The 16,049-nt window shown below is 39.9% G+C and overlaps 1 protein-coding gene across 7 annotated transcripts in view; it reads left to right on the top strand.

Moving 5' to 3' along the window:
- LOC141110962 (serine/threonine-protein kinase BRSK2-like) overlaps nt 1-16,049 on the top strand; it is a 495,524-nt gene that overhangs the window by 457,077 nt on the left and 22,398 nt on the right. For 4 of the 7 annotated variants that reach the window (XM_073602807.1, XM_073602805.1, XM_073602806.1 and 1 more), the window contains 4 exons: nt 2,857-2,917; nt 5,491-6,022; nt 9,219-9,267; nt 13,220-13,343. In XM_073602807.1, coding sequence (XP_073458908.1) covers nt 2,857-2,917; nt 5,491-6,022; nt 9,219-9,267; nt 13,220-13,343 — 766 coding nt within the window. The remainder of the gene's footprint in view (nt 1-2,856; nt 2,918-5,490; nt 6,023-9,218; nt 9,268-13,219; nt 13,344-16,049) is intronic. The other 3 variants (XM_073602810.1, XM_073602809.1, XM_073602808.1) reach the window with 1 other exon arrangement.

The following is a 16,049-nucleotide window of genomic DNA, read 5'->3' as shown; positions in this document are numbered from 1 at the left end:
AATTTAATAAACATTGAGCAAAGATAACAAAGTGCACTGTGCCTGATTGCGTCCTCCAGTCGTGAAAACCTGTCAGGAGCGCTCCCTGTGTGTAACCACAGTCACACGCTTCCTGGTTCCTCGGTTGGTGGAGCACATGCGTCACTTCCTGTGCGACACGTCCCTAACGTTTCGTCACTTCCTGGACTTCTTCTGAGGGCCCTCAGAAGAAGTCCAGGAAGTGACGAAACGTTAGGGACGTGTCGCACAGGAAGTGACGCATGTGCTCCACCAACCGAGGAACCAGGAAGCGTGTGACTGTGGTTACACACAGGGAGCGCTCCTGACAGGTTTTCACGACTGGAGGACGCAATCAGGCACAGTGCACTTTGTTATCTTTGCTCAATGTTTATTAAATTTTGGTACGCATGGTTTTAAGGGGATGTTTGGATGGTTCAAATAAAGATGTTTAGCAGTATCACGCTATGTGAGCATTTTTGTTTCTTCTACATATCCTATTGGAACTACTGGGAATAATACTGACATCTGGTGGTCGCTTTGGATATTGATGCAGATTTACTACTATTAATCAAGGCTTTTATTGATCTGATTTCTGGTGAGTGAGTTTTCATTGGGGACCCCAACACGTGGTGTATCGCTTGGTGAAAGGATTACTACCCTCACAGAATACATCTTGATTATTTATTGGTGGAACTATGGCTATCAGATCCATGTTTGAACTTTCTGAAATAGATTAAGAAAGAGACCCTGTTTAATTGGGGTGCACAGCGCTGCTGCAATACTGAAGAGACACTTTATATATTTATATATTTATAATTGTGTATTTATATATTTATCTAATTTAATTGATTCATTATTGCCTATATACATATTTCGTTTATAGCACAAAAACGAAAAACCGCAGAGGTGATCAATTACCACCAAAAGAAAGCTCTATATGTGGGAAAAAAAAGGCATCAATTTTGTTTGGGTACAGCGTCGCAATCGTCAGTTAAAGCGACGCAGTGCCGTATTGAGAAAAAATGGCCTGGTCATTAGGGGTCAAATCTTCCGGGCCTTAAGTGGTTAAAGCGGAACTACACTGCATCTGAGCACCCCAAACAAAAAAACACTATTTGTTTATTTTTAACATTCAGAGCAAACGCCCCCTTCAATGCATGTCTACAGGTTTTATTGTGGAGAAATCATTTAAAAACTTTGCATTTCTGGCCATGACCATCTTGAGTAAGGGCAAATTATTCATGTAACATTCCGACTTCCTGAAATCCATCTGCACTTAGCTCAGGTATGCAGACAGGAGGGTGTATTTAGCTGAGAAAGCCCCTCATCCCCCCTCCTGAAGACTCCTGTGATGTATAACATCATTTTCCTAGGCCTGGAAACCAGGAAACAACTGAAGAAATGTAAAAAAAAAAAAGTTTCAAATAAGTGAATATGATATACTTTCCTATCTAGTTACTAATGCTCATAGCATAAGGATTATAAATAGTCAATGTTGGTTGATAGAATGAGGTTTCGCTTTAATTTTCTATAGTAACTCAGCAGTAATGTGGCCATAATCCCTCTCTGCCCCTGATGCAACATTAAGGCTGGGTTCACACTAGTCCAGTGCGAATTACAGCTTTGTTTTCTGTGTGAAGATAAAAATGATTCATTCATTGGTTCCTCTCTGTTAGGTCCTAGCTTGTACAACTTTTGTATTAGACCATGCTTCATTTTTTATGGGCTCAATTCACACCACACTGCATGAAAAAGGTGCAGGCATCTTTTTTTTGCCGTACCAGAATTGGATTGCATGGGTGTTTCGACTTGCTTTGGGTTGTAATGAATTTAACATTGACACCGCTGGCAGATCTCATGATGGTGTATGATTTCATTGCGGTGCAGAAAACGCTCAGGATTCCCTGCACTTCCCTCACCACATATATTGCCTCATTTCCACTGAGCGGATCGGTTCAGGTCAGTACAGTTTGGAAGGCCTAGAATGGTCTGGCCTATTCAGGTGAGCGTTTCCACTGCAAGTGGGACCGCCAGGGGCCATACGTGGGTTTAGAAAAAATGCTTGGCATGGTGTCACACGTCCGCCAATCAGTGGAATGTATCGTAGCTCCGTCCTAACCGAACTGTACCATTTTCTATGGCCCCACATCTGAAGCAGGACCCAGAATGGTGCGGTGCGGTTGTATGGGCCGCTTTCATAATGGAAACACTCAAAATAACATGCCGTACCAAACCGAACCAAACCAAACCGATCTGCTCTGTGGAAATGGGGCATTAGTGAATCGGGGCTTAAAGTGACAGCCCCTGACTCATAGGGTATTGACATATTGCATTTAGCCCAATAAGTTTGCAAAGACAACAGTTATCAAGTAAATATTGTTTATCAAAAAAGCCTTAAAACATTACAATGAATAAAAGGAAAAAAATATTGATTTATGCAATATGTTTCTATAATTCTGTTCAAAAAATAAGTTATTTATAATACAGAGGCTGGTTCACAGAGTAATAGAAAAATAGTTATTTGATTTGAAATTTACCGATATCCATGACAAATGAGTCACCCCAATGTCAGCTACTGTAATATGATGAAAAAAGTATGTGCTTATGCTATTACCGCATAGGTAAAAGACAATAGAGGATTTTCTTATAGATAAAGACAGTGTATTGTTTTATAAGAAGAGAAATCACTTGAAACAGCTGGATAGAGCAGGAATAAGCAGCTCCAAATCACAATACTTGACCTATATATCTATCCCTCTGAAATCTAATCCTTTAAAGCACACATTTTAAAATATGGCAGCAAGGTGTCCGTTTCTTTGTTCCATGAGTAGTGGGTGATAGATCTTTCTTTTGCAGGTCTAGGTCTGTCAGTGGTGCATCAACTGGCCTGTCATCTAGCCCTCTCAGCAGTCCAAGGGTAAGTATTAAAAATGAAATTCCTAATATTACAGATAATATGACAGCAACAGTGTCCAGACTGCACTTTATCACATCCTGTTTGTGGCATATCATGCCATCACTACAACAACCTGCATTATCACACCATGACACCCTACATTGCAAACATCATCAGCAGTTCTCTTACAATTTTAACAGATAGGTTCTCTCTTTTTTTCCCCTTTATGTTGTAATACAAAATTTTGCATGGCTTATCATTGTTACTGTAGATATGATTCTGAGTTTCTACAGCAACCAGTTTAAAATACATTTATAAGATTCTTGAATTTAATTTTTAAGTGAATAAAGATACCAAAGAAACAAAACTCTGGGCTATTGACATAGACACACTTCAAATTTTGTGGATGTGGAGTACTGGTATGTTAAAATAAACTTTTATTTGCACATTTGATATAAAAAGGAATATATCATGAAGTTTTTATGTAAATTTGTTTACATCAGGTGCCCTCATAGCCCCTCACTAGGCACATATAACATACTTTAAAGCAAGAAGGCAAGACTTGGAATCTAGAAGCAGTCAGATAGTGTGTATGGGAGTTGTTATGTTTCAGGGCAGTCATTGTTATCCTTGCTTCACCATTGGTAAGTCACTGACCGGACAACTGATATGTGCCAGGCCAGAGACTCATGAAATATAAAGAAAATAAGAACATGTATCACAATACCTGAATATCACTGGAATTTTACCTGCAGGCTTCCTTCAATAACTTTGATCAATTTACTTTTGAAAGGACAACTCCGCCAAACTGATCTGTAGTAATTGACTGTCCTGGGGGTGGTGAGTCTGGGGTCTATGAACCTAATGCAACTTGTGACCTGCACCTCTGCCCATCTCACACACACAATCCTAGGTGTTAGGATTTTCCCAGCAAAGTCATTGTAGAAGGGGATTGTGCAGCAGGCCACAGTTTTCACAACGTGAGCGATAGCCATAGGAAGATCGGGATATAAAGGTGAATCTATTTAACACATTGCAGTATGTTTCAGCTGACCAAATGCATCAAAACTATCTTCTCTCTCTGACCTATACCAGCTAAAAAATTTTACTTTTAAATATACACATAATACTACATTTGTAATGGACAATGGCAGTGGACAACATGTTATAATAGGAAGAGAGCTACAAACCTGGTCTGGGCACTGATCTGCTACCATACAAAAATGAAAATTGGTCAGATCGATGCAGCATTTATTTAAGGTACAGACTGTGCTAGGGACTATGATCACATACATCACATATTAGTCACATCTAAGAGCCAGCATTTACCCAAAAACATGAAAACACATGAACACAATAAATAATTTCACAGGTTGAACTGGATGGACTATTGTCTTTATTCAAGCTTACCAACTATGAAAACGTGTAATAAATAATAGGAAGAATCTATTTGGCATCCACATACAGCATTAGTGTGGGGATGTATTTTGAACCCTGGGTTAATCCATCTTTTGATTCTTTATAAACAGACCTTTTAGGTCACATCATGTGGCAACAAGATGTATAAATTATACATTAATATATTACATTACTATAAATAGCAGCCATTATATCGATGATGTATCGTAATGATTTCCGAACCCTTTATTACTATACTTAGAAGTTCATCTGGTTGAAAAAAAAACACATGTCTATGTCCATTGAATCTGACCAAAAGACAAACCTAAATACATTAAATTCTGCATCCTCTGAATCCAACTAAAAGACAAAAATAAATGAATTAAAATCCTGCATCCTGAGAGCCCTAAACCAACAGTATTAATTAAGCAAGATTAGCGATCGCAGCACTTGTGTACACATACTACCCATAAGTCATCATTAAGCAACAGAACTCTGCTGTGTAACCCAGTTAGTAACACTTTAAACTGAGCATATAATATGTGGTAGAGGCTTACCTAGCTGGAAATTAAAGCTTACAACCTGATGTCTATGACTTACTGTAGTTACCACTGTCATACACTACACTACAGTTAACAGTTGTTGTACCTAATTCTTAGTGACATACTCTATATAATTGAAAAGACTTCATGATCCACCTTTTTATATCATTCAGTGTAACATATAATTGGTCTTAGGCCCAATATTATTAGCAAGCTGGCACAGATCTTCATACCTTCCTGGATTCAGTAACCCTGAAAAAAAGTGTGTGTGTGTGTGTGTGTGTGTGTGTGTGTGTGTGTGTATATATATATATATATATATATATATATATATATATATATATATATATTTATATTTATTTACACAAACAAAACACGTACGTAGCATACAATGGGCACATACTATAGCATGCCTTCAATGCAAGACTACATTTACTGTGCTAGTCATTCCACATGTGTGATAATGTACAAAATGGAAACTTAGCCTTGAATTCTTTGCTGTTTACTGGCCCTTTTTAATTTTGGCATTGACAAAGGTTTGTGTCTGTTATATATATTGAGCACACAGCAATAGACACCATGTCCTACCACATTGCTCCATCTCATTGTCAAACATCAATGCCTATTGGGCACTTTTCTGTCCCCCCTTGCCAGAGTCCCGTTTTCACTTTCTCCCCCACACCGCTGGAAGCCGTTGATGGGGAGGATCCCCGTGCCATCTGGCAATCCAAAGCTGCTCACCGTCAGCCTGACCCGAAGACCCAGACACTGCCTGCTAAGACCAGCCTGGGAGAGAAGCCCCTCCACACTATTAAATCCAATCCCTTACCCATTACCATGACTGCCTCCTCCCCACCGCATGACTCCTCAACTTCACCCCATCGCTCCCCTTTATCCCCACCTTTCTTCCCTTCCTCATTGCCTGCTCGTTTTTTCCCTGGTACTAAATCCACCACCAAATCTATCCCTTTGCCGCAGGTGACCCCTCACCCTTCTCCCCGAGGTAGCCCCCTCCCTACCCCGCTGGGCACCCCAGTACATACGCCCAAGGACAGTCCGACTGGGACACCTAGTGGCACCCCTCCCTCCAGTCCTGGTGTTGGTGGAGTGGCTTGGAAGACACGGCTCAACTCTATCAAGAATAGTTTTCTGGGATCCCCGCGCTTCCATCGTCGGAAATTGCAAGGTAGGTTAAATTGTTCTGCATCAGCTTGCCATCTAGTGGCACATTGTTGAATGAGCTGCAGTATTACAGATTAAATAAAATGGTTGTTGCCTTGTGCCAACTAACAGGTTCAAACAGATCAGGATAGAAAAAAAAATAAATAAAAAAGAATATTATTAACTGAAATTGAGATGTTAAACTTTAAAGATAACATTTAGAATGATTTTACCATGTTCTACAACACCTCTGGGGTTAATCAGTTTTAAAATGATATATTTTTCTGTATTTTAAAGCAAACCCATCAGCCTTTCTATATGTTGAAAAGTAAATGTTCTAAGAGCAGATACATGATTGATACAGTAGAAGGCCCTCAAGTAAGAGTTTCAGATTCAAAATTCATTAAATATTTTGAAGCGTTAATTTACCACTATGGAATTATGCATTTTGTAATGTGGTCAGTCCCTTCAGCATTAGTCCTTTTTTGTAAACTTCACTGACCCCTCTATGGGTTAAATACATACTTAATATAAGTAGGGGTGCTACCAGTCAGGGCATAGCTAATAGTAAGCTGTATATTAGATTTAAAGTAGAAATCTAGGCAAAATTTTTTTTTTTTTTTTTTTTTTTTTAATTTTGGATAAAGTAAGGGAGGGTTATAACCCTTGTTTATTTATTTTTTGCCATCTATGTCCCATTGCAGAGATTTCCCTTCACTTCCTGTCCCATAGCCAAACAGGAAGTGAGAGGAAATCCATGCAAATTAAAGGAATTCCTTGGGGACCCCCAGGTCACCAGGACTAGTTTTCCCATTGGAAGATGTTATTACTTTTCTGGGGCAACCCAAAATTTGGGATTTTCCCTTACTTACATGTATAATGATATAGGTAAACAAGACAAATAGAGAGGGGGCACAGACAGCAATAAAAACTGACAAGTGTTCTAATCCCCTCACTCCATCTAAAACTAAAAAAAAATGTTTTGCCTTTAGTTAGACTTCAACATGCTCCTTTGTACAGCGTCATGTTGTTTTGAACCCTCTGTTATACAAACAGGTGTTTAACCAGGGAAAGGTAATGCCGATGAACACAGTATGCAAAGCCAGATGCTCCTATTATCTTTATTGCTTGGGAACATTTCCCTGTGTGCCTCTCTTATACACATTTCATTTTTTATTGGGGGTCTGTCTTCAGGACTAAGCTCTGCTTGTTCTGTTTCAAATTAAGATATATCGAATGACATACTTCCTAGACCCAGTCTGTAGGGACAGTATGACCACTTGCTGACTTGGAAAAATCCACAGGTGACATACTCTTCAATAAGACACAGAGGTTGAATCTAACATAGTGTTAGTTGAAGATGTTGAACTGCACACTAGGGTGGGCCAGGGAGTGTCCAGCTACTTATGCCTCTGCCTTTGGAAGTCATGCTTGTAATTGTCAGCCTTTCAATGCCTCATGGGACTTGTAGTTCTGCAACACCTGGAGGTCCACAGTTTAAGCACCCCTGAGCTAGAGACTGCACTAATTGGAGGCAAAGCAGGAGGGAGAAAAAGAGAAACATACCAAGGACACAATAATAAACAGGCTGTTGTGTTAGCACACTGCCAATAGCCCTTCAATTTCTTGGGAGAGTTCCCTTACTGGCCACTAAGTGGCACTCACTGGCCAAAGGGAAGGCAGTTGATGGTGAATAGCCTTGAAGTCAGGTCTGTAATAACACAGTAATACTAATTCAATAGAGTTACACAGAGATGGTTTTTCAGGCAGGTAAAGGTTGTAGAAGGCTTTGTGTAGCGTCTGCTAATAGGGAGGACTATCACAAATGACTGACTGGCACACTTTAAAGCTCATATACCTCCTTGGTCATTTCTTTTTGCCTATTGATTTTAGAAGGGGATCAGCAAGTTAGTGTCACCCTGACTGTGAAGTTACCCCCAGACATGGTAGTGCATGCACAATTGTGTTATTTTGGTGCAAGTTTCATATTCATGTTTATGTCAATGAAGAGGGTAGGTAGAATGGGAGAACAGCACTGGCAGATGCTGCTCATCACAGGACAGAACAATGTCAATCGGGGAAGGAATTCTGATCTTCCCAACTGATTAGTTCCGGTAGGTGTGATTGTGAGTGGTCTTACAGCCACATTTTAGCTAGACATACACCTTAATAAACATACCAAAAGGATTGAAAACTAAAGCAGGGTCGGTGTGTGGCCAGATGTGATAACAGAGCAGCTCTAAACCAGGAAAAGAAGTTATTTGCCTGCTATGCAACAGGTTCAACAAGTTCAAAGATTTTGTTCTTTAAAATGACCCTGTCCAGGGGTTACCAAAATTAAAATAACAGTACCCTGTGAAGAAAGCAGCATTTTACTTACCTGCCCATTTGCCGAAACTTTGCTCTGTAGGAGAGCAGCTACCACTGATCATATTCCACTCCCCTGGGCTGGTAGAAGAGTGTCTTCCCTGCTGGCTGCTGCGGTTTCCTCTTTTAGACTCCTAATCACTGCAGGACAGGCTGATGGGAGGAACTACAGCGACCAGCAGGAGACACGCTATTCCACATACCTGGAAATGTAGAATAGGATTGCTACTAGTAGTTCTGCTACAAAGAAAAGTTCCTGTGAATAGACCACCAAATGTAAGTGCTGCAATTTTAATTTTGTTAACCCCTGACAGGGTCATTCTAATCTTTACAATCAGTTAATATAATAAGATGGAGAGAGTAAGCATAAACACTTAAGGGTCCACTTATGTTTTCATGCAAGGTTTGTAAAACTTTCACCCAGGTTTCACACATTTTTCCAACCAAATCCTACTGGAAATGTGATTGATTCCTAAATGAGAGTTGTGTGAATCTTGTTTGAAAACATTTATACCTACGGCCCCTTTGTATGTTAGATTATTGGGTCAAGACTGCAAATTACCGCATCTAAAAAGGCAAAAAAGCATATATTAACTTATCTGCACAGTTTACCTTAAATAATTTTTACATCCTATTTTTACATCTTTTTTTCTTACATTCCTTACTCATACTATATTTTATTACTGTAATAAATATAAGAAGGAAAGTAGATGCAAATGATACTTATTATGTTTAAGCATTGAGCAGCTAATTTTAAAACAATACTCTGATTTCCATTAGAGGATATTTCTATGCAGTTTTATTGGTAATGCGTTTTATCTGCTCCTTTTTAATTATGCTTGTATTTTGCATAGTGCCGACTCCCGAAGAAATGTCAAGTCTTACTCCAGAATCCTCACCAGAGTGAGTACACTTCATTAACTGTAATAGATAAGGACAGAACATAATGAGCCTCATATATCAGAATGTCTGAAGGATGGCTTATAGAGTCGCAGCAGCTAATAAAAGTTTTTTTTCACTCTGAAAAAAGGTAGAAGCTGTGAGTATTCTACTAAAGATTTTTCCCCTAAAGACCTTTTCATGCTGTGTTCAATTTTGATCTTCCAGAGACCTGTTGGGTTTTCAAAAATGTGGATACAGATGAACCATTATCATATCAGAGAGATATTAAAATGGATCTCTAGCTCAACAATTTTAAATTGGAAATATTTGTAAAGTGGTATACATACTCTAATGAACCACATATCTTTGCTGTGTTGCATTATAAAAGAAGGGTGACCACACTATTCTGAGGTTATACTGTAACTTTACAAACTCCACGTCAGTTCCATGCCACTTGCATATTGGTGGACTACCAGTGAACATCACCATGATAGATTTGCTCACCCCAAACGTCTTCCTTCTGTAAGCTCAACTTCCTTTCCAGTCTATCATATTAAAAAAAATATTTCCTAGACCTTTTAAATAAATAAATAAGGAAATTGGAGGGTGGATCTGTTTTTCACTTTGTCTACAATTATCCCTGAATACATGAGTTCTTAGGACTCAATATATTGTCCTCACCCTTTGCCAGCTGACTTATTTTCCACCTGCAGTGAACAGAGTTCATCTTAAAGTGATTGTAAACCCACTTTGAAAAAACAAAAAACTAACACCTGCAAGACAAAGGCATAATGAGCTAGTATGCATAGCATACTAGCTCATTATGTAATACTCACCTGAGATCGAAGCCCTTGCAGCAGTGCCAGTACACAGCACCGGCCGGCGACATCACACCCAGGGGTTATTTCCGGGTATCGTGGCTCCGTCTATGTGACTGGCCGGAGCCGCGATTACGTCACTGCACGCGGGAGCCACTGGTAACGGCACACTCACTGAAGCAAACGGCATGTACGTGCCATTGCTTCAGTTCACTTCCATAAAAACTACAGACATGTACCTTACTGTCCTTAATCCATGTTTCCAAACGTATCTATTGCTTCTGTCTGTCTTTCTTACAGACTTTAGGTCATGACACAGGAAAGAGTTGACCAGCTGACCTCATTAGCATACACCCTGCATCATCCACCCTTACCTTCCCAGCTGCACATTTTTTAAATGAAATGCAATCAATCAGTGATCACCCTTCTCAATAAATACACAATCAGTTTGCATAGTGTATGGCCATCTTTATACAAGTTCATAGAAGGGAGTAGACAGAAACACTCAGCTGTCACGCCCCATTCACATCTCTGCATAGCGGGACCTCGCATTCCCATATGCATCTTTGTTTTTAGCGGGGGGGGGGCTTTTGGAGCATTTTCACTCATCACACATAGGGCAGCCCATCCACCTGAATGTGCTGCCCTACACGCAGCAATCGCCCCAAAGAAGCTCCAGAATTTTTTTAGAGTGGAGCTTGGTGTGTTTTTTACTGCGATTTTTGATGCCTTTCTAAAATGCAAGGAAACACACAAATGTGAATGGAGCCTGATTGTTCTTGTGTTATTGCACCAATTTCACTTTCAGGCCTCATTCACATCTAGCATAGTGGAAGCGAACGTTTTGTGGCTCATTTTTCCTGTGACACACATAGGGCAGCCCGTTAATTTAAATGGGCTGTGTTATATGTGGCTTATGGGACGTGTTGGCATTTTGTGGGTTGCATGTTTTTTACTGTGCGTTTTTCAGCATTTGCCACTTGTTTTTTCACATGGCAAAATATGTGTTTGCTTCTGTGTTTGGTGTGCACTGAAAGAGCAACTAGTAATTTTAGGTGTATAAAGATGGCCATACACTATACAATCTGATTGTACAATCTTCTTTAGATTTACCAAATTTATATAATAGGAGGAAACACCTATCTAGCCAATCACTCTATATCCAATCAGACAGGCCCTTACACTATATAATTGATGGCAGATCTAAGGGAGATTGTACAATCAGATTGTATAGTGTATGACCACCTTTATACACTTAAAATTATGGTGAAGAGCAGCGATTTTTGCAGTGCTTAATGTGAACCATTAAAAAAGCAAAATTCCTTTAAAAAACAAGCCTGAGGGATTCCTTGAACCTGCCTGTGACATGGTCTGTGACATGCCTGTGTAAGATGTATACAACCTACTACAGCAAACCTGACACTAACAAAAAAAAAGCATGCTTAAATTGACAGTAAAATGAGAGCTCTTGGCCTCTGCATTCTGTTTGTAAACAAAGCAGCCAGAGATTTATCCATTTATCTATACTGTACCAGACCCTTAGCCTAGATAAGGATGTGATATAGAAGTTAAAGAGAGATCACGATAAAAAAAAAAGGGCATGGAGTTCCCCCCGCTAATTCACAGCAGGCCTATCTGGTCTGATATGCATTTTAAGGGGAAATCCCAACCAAAGATTATTAAAAAAGCAAGAGGTTCCCCCAAAAAATCTATACCAGACCCTTATCTGAGCATGCAGCCTGGTAGGTCAGGAAAGGGCGGGGGCAAGCATACCACCTACATTCCTGAACCACACCAGGTCACAAGCCCTCAACATGGGGAAGGTGGAACCCCTTGGCAAAGAACTTTTGTCCCCGTGTTGATGAGGACAGGCGCCTCTTCCCACAACCCTGACCGGTGGGTGTGGAAGCTTGCGGGCGTTGGGGCTTATTAAACTCTGGAAACCCACTTTAACAATTAGGGGGCATCGAATTAGTAATGGCTGCATTGTATTTATATTCACAAAAAAAGTAAAGTGTAAAAAAGACAGACACAGTTTTTGACAGTTTTTTTAATTAAAAAAAAGGGGGACTGGTTAAAAAAACAAAAAAAAACGGGGGAGTGGGACTTATACTTTATTTATTTATTTTTTATCTTATGTTGGGTCCTTCTTAAAATTCATACCAGACCTCAAGAGAGGAACACACTCCATCTTTTCCAAACTACCCCCACTATTTTACATTCATGGCCAGGGATTCTCATTCATGTAAGTGAATGGGGCTGGTTACATCTCTGGTTGTTAAGACAAAGCGCCGCACGTTTTAGTTGCGCTTTACCGGCGCTGTGCTGGTGGGAGCAGGGCGCTTTTAACCCAAAAGAAGGGGTTAAGGAAGGTTAAAAGCTCCCGAAAAGTGCCACTGCCGAAGTGCTTTGCAGGCGCTTCGGCAGCGCTGTCCATTGATTTCAATGATGGGGCGGTTTAGAAACGGTGTATACAACGCTCCTGCACCGCCCCAAAGATTCTGCTTGCAGGACTTTTTTTCACGTCCTGTAAGTGCACTGCCCAAGTGTGAAAGCACCTGGTCTTTTACACTGTGGAGGTTTGAGAGGTGCTTTTCAGGCGCTTTACAGGCTGTATTTTTAGTGCTAAAACGACTGAAAAACGACTCTGTGTGAAAGTAGCCTAAGGACTCGGTGGTGCCTACACCCGTGGCATCCTTAAAAATCATTGGCAGCAGGAAGCTGTCATGTATAATAGCTGTAGTAATCTATTAGACATGATGTTCACCTCCCATAACTTGTGTTCAGACCAAACTTTAAACTCATCCATACTGACATAAAGCCACACGAGGATTGCATTGATTTTAATGAGCTGACTGATGTGCATTGAAGGGGCAGTAAAAAATAACACATCAAGCAACTCCACAAAAAATGATTTTATATATATATATATATATATATATATATATATATATATATACACATACATACATATCTTTTTCTCCTCTTCTGAAATATTTTTATCAGGGCAGTGATAGCAAATGCACTTGTCACTGGCACAGGCTTTTCTCTTTGTAAGCTCACTGAGCTCTTCATGTTAAATAAATTAATTTAAACTATCTTTGTAACCATAACATTTAGAATCCCATCTAACCATTTACTTTGTCTCATTTTAGGCTTGCAAAGAAGTCCTGGTTTGGTAATTTCATTAATTTAGATAAAGAAGAACAGATATTTGTAGTAATCAAAGACAAACCTCTCAGCTCTATAAAGGCTGATATCGTCCATGCTTTCCTCTCAGTAAGTATGATCTTAATTTTCTGCATCTGTATTTATTTCTGTAATAATAAAAGAAATGCAGGTCATGATTTTTGACAAAATAAATGCCAACTGTTGCAAATTAGTATTTACGGAAGATATATGTGGTAAGGCATAATGTATAAAACATAGTCCTAATTTCTTTATCGTATATCACAGGACACAGAGTTGTTAATAGTCATTACTACATGAGATGTAGCAAAGCAATGAATATGAGGGGTGGGTAACACAGCAACAAGGCCAACAAGCCCAAATCCCCAAACAGAAAAGGGGAACAAAGCTGGCTGCAAGACCTGAAATTGGTGTCATCAGAGGCAAAACCATCAACCTGGTTGAACTTTATAAACATGTGAAGACCAGGAAGCAGCCTTACAAACTTCAATAACAGAAGCCTGATTCTGAATGACCCAGGAGGCACTGACTTTTCAAGAGAAAATCAAGAAGCATGTACATGATAAACACTCTGATTCTGACGCAGGCACAGACAGTATGGTTGGTGATGGGTCACTTGGTGGAGAACAGACTAACATGAGGAGTGCTACGGGGTCCAATGTACTGATGGGTTCTAATTGGATATCCATGTTCCCCCAAATATATACACAGACACATATGAATACTCCCTGAAATGTAGAAACTATTCCTAAAAGCACAAAAGAAAAGGATTTTCAATTATTTCCTCCGGTCCAGGATCAGCCCAACAAGCAGACTGCTCTTCACAACCTAGATCGATATACATACAAGAGCAAATAGATAAACATCAGTTACAGGTCATAAATCTATCCTCTAGAGCAGTGGTCATCAACCCTGTCCTCGGGGCCCACTAACAGGCCAGGTTTTATGTATTACCTTGGGGAGATGCAGACTAGAATACTGCAATCACTGAGCAGCAAATGATATCACCTGTGATGTATTTCAGTTATCTTACAAACCTGGCCTGTTAGTGGGCCCTGAGGACAGGGTTGATGACCACTGCTCTAGAGTACTCACCCAGTCTGAAATCAAAGTCTTGGGCCTAGGCCTCAGTTTTTGTCCAGCCTCATGGGCAGACAATTTTGAGGTAGTAAAAGATCTCAATCCCTTTGCTAGAAGATTAACCTATAAATATATGTATGATAAAGAAAGGAAAAAGAAAAAACAAGAGACTACTGAACGTGAACAATGGAAAGGGTTCACAGTAAGGGACCTAATGGCCTTTAAAGACCTCATGGATTTATTGGATGAGAATGACACTGCTCTGGGGGGGTTCTGCCGAGGGGGGTCCCCCAGAGGATCAACCGGGTGTCTCCCCTCAGGCACAGTCCCACATAGAAACTCAGAAGTTTCATAAAAAATCCATGCAATTTCCCCCTTTGAAGACTAATCCCAATATTTGGACGTTTCTGTCTCAGGTTACATCTGACATTAAAAAATTGAACTTTAGAGCTCTTCATGATACCAATAACATAACTTTTGAGAAACAGCGGGCGATAACCAATTATAAAAAAATAGGGACTTAACCATAAAAATGGCTGACAAAGGCGGGAATGTAGTGGTGATGGATACGAACTGCTATCGGCAAATGTGTCTTGATATACTCTCTAATGGAGAGCGGTATGCCCTCATTTCAGAAGAGAGCATCCATGAATTTAACAATGAATATGATAGGATTGTAAATAATGCCTATACAAATGGAATTATTGATAAGTAAATCTTTGAGGCTTTGAAGGTACCCTATCCACGAGTTCCATCTTTCTACTCCCTGCCATAAACCCATAAGAACATAATTAAACCTCCTGGACGCCCAATTATTTCAGGAATTGGGGCTAAAACTGAGAAGAGAAGTCGATTGGTGGATGCCTTTTTGTGACCCCATGTCTTAGAACTTGCATCATATATTCAGGACACTATGGATTTATTGAAAAAACTATATAATATCAATATACCACCAGACAGTATACTAGTCTCTATTGATGTGGAGGTGCTATACAGTATCCCGCATCAATGTGGGATTTCAGTGGTGGAAATTTTAATAAATGAGATGGATGTGGTGACAAAACCATATAATACCTTTGTGGTGCAGTTGCTGCACCACATTTTAAATAAGAACATATTTACGTTTTTTCGCTACCTCCAGGTGCAGGGGGTTGTGATGGGGACATGTTGTGCCCCATTGTATGCCAACCTGTACCTGGGGTGGTGGGAGCGTACTTTGTTTACTGATGAAGCAAAGAGATATTTAATATTATTATGTCTTGATCGTCCTTCACTGGTACCGGTAAAGTCTGCTCAGTCTGTCCAATTTCTAAAACATTTCTAGAGAAATGGGCCTTAACCAGGAAAGTACTATCCTCTCCCTTGATCTCATAGGCTCGAGAAATGAGCTGACAAATCCACCTGGAAATAATGGATATAGAAGCTGCCTGACCCTTACCAAGTCCTTTAGGTAGAACAAACGGAATCAGACTGTCAAAACAAAGCTGTAGAAATGAGAGAGAATGCAAACAGTCCAAACAACCAAAGTGTGAAGCACCTTTTCTTTAGGAGTAGGACAAAAGGATGGCAACACATTGTCCTGATTTAAGTGAAACAAAGAAACCACCTTAGGCAAGAAAGAGGACTGAGATCTCAGCACCACTGTATCCTGGTGAAAAAACAGGAAAGGTTACTTGCAGGAAAGTAACTAACTCCAAGACTCTGTAAGCTGAGATA

The sequence above is a fragment of the Aquarana catesbeiana genome, linkage group LG10, assembly GCF_042186555.1.
Source record: "Aquarana catesbeiana isolate 2022-GZ linkage group LG10, ASM4218655v1, whole genome shotgun sequence".
Taxonomy (NCBI): domain Eukaryota; kingdom Metazoa; phylum Chordata; class Amphibia; order Anura; family Ranidae; genus Aquarana; species Aquarana catesbeiana.
This window is presented reverse-complemented; position numbering and strand designations above follow the sequence as displayed.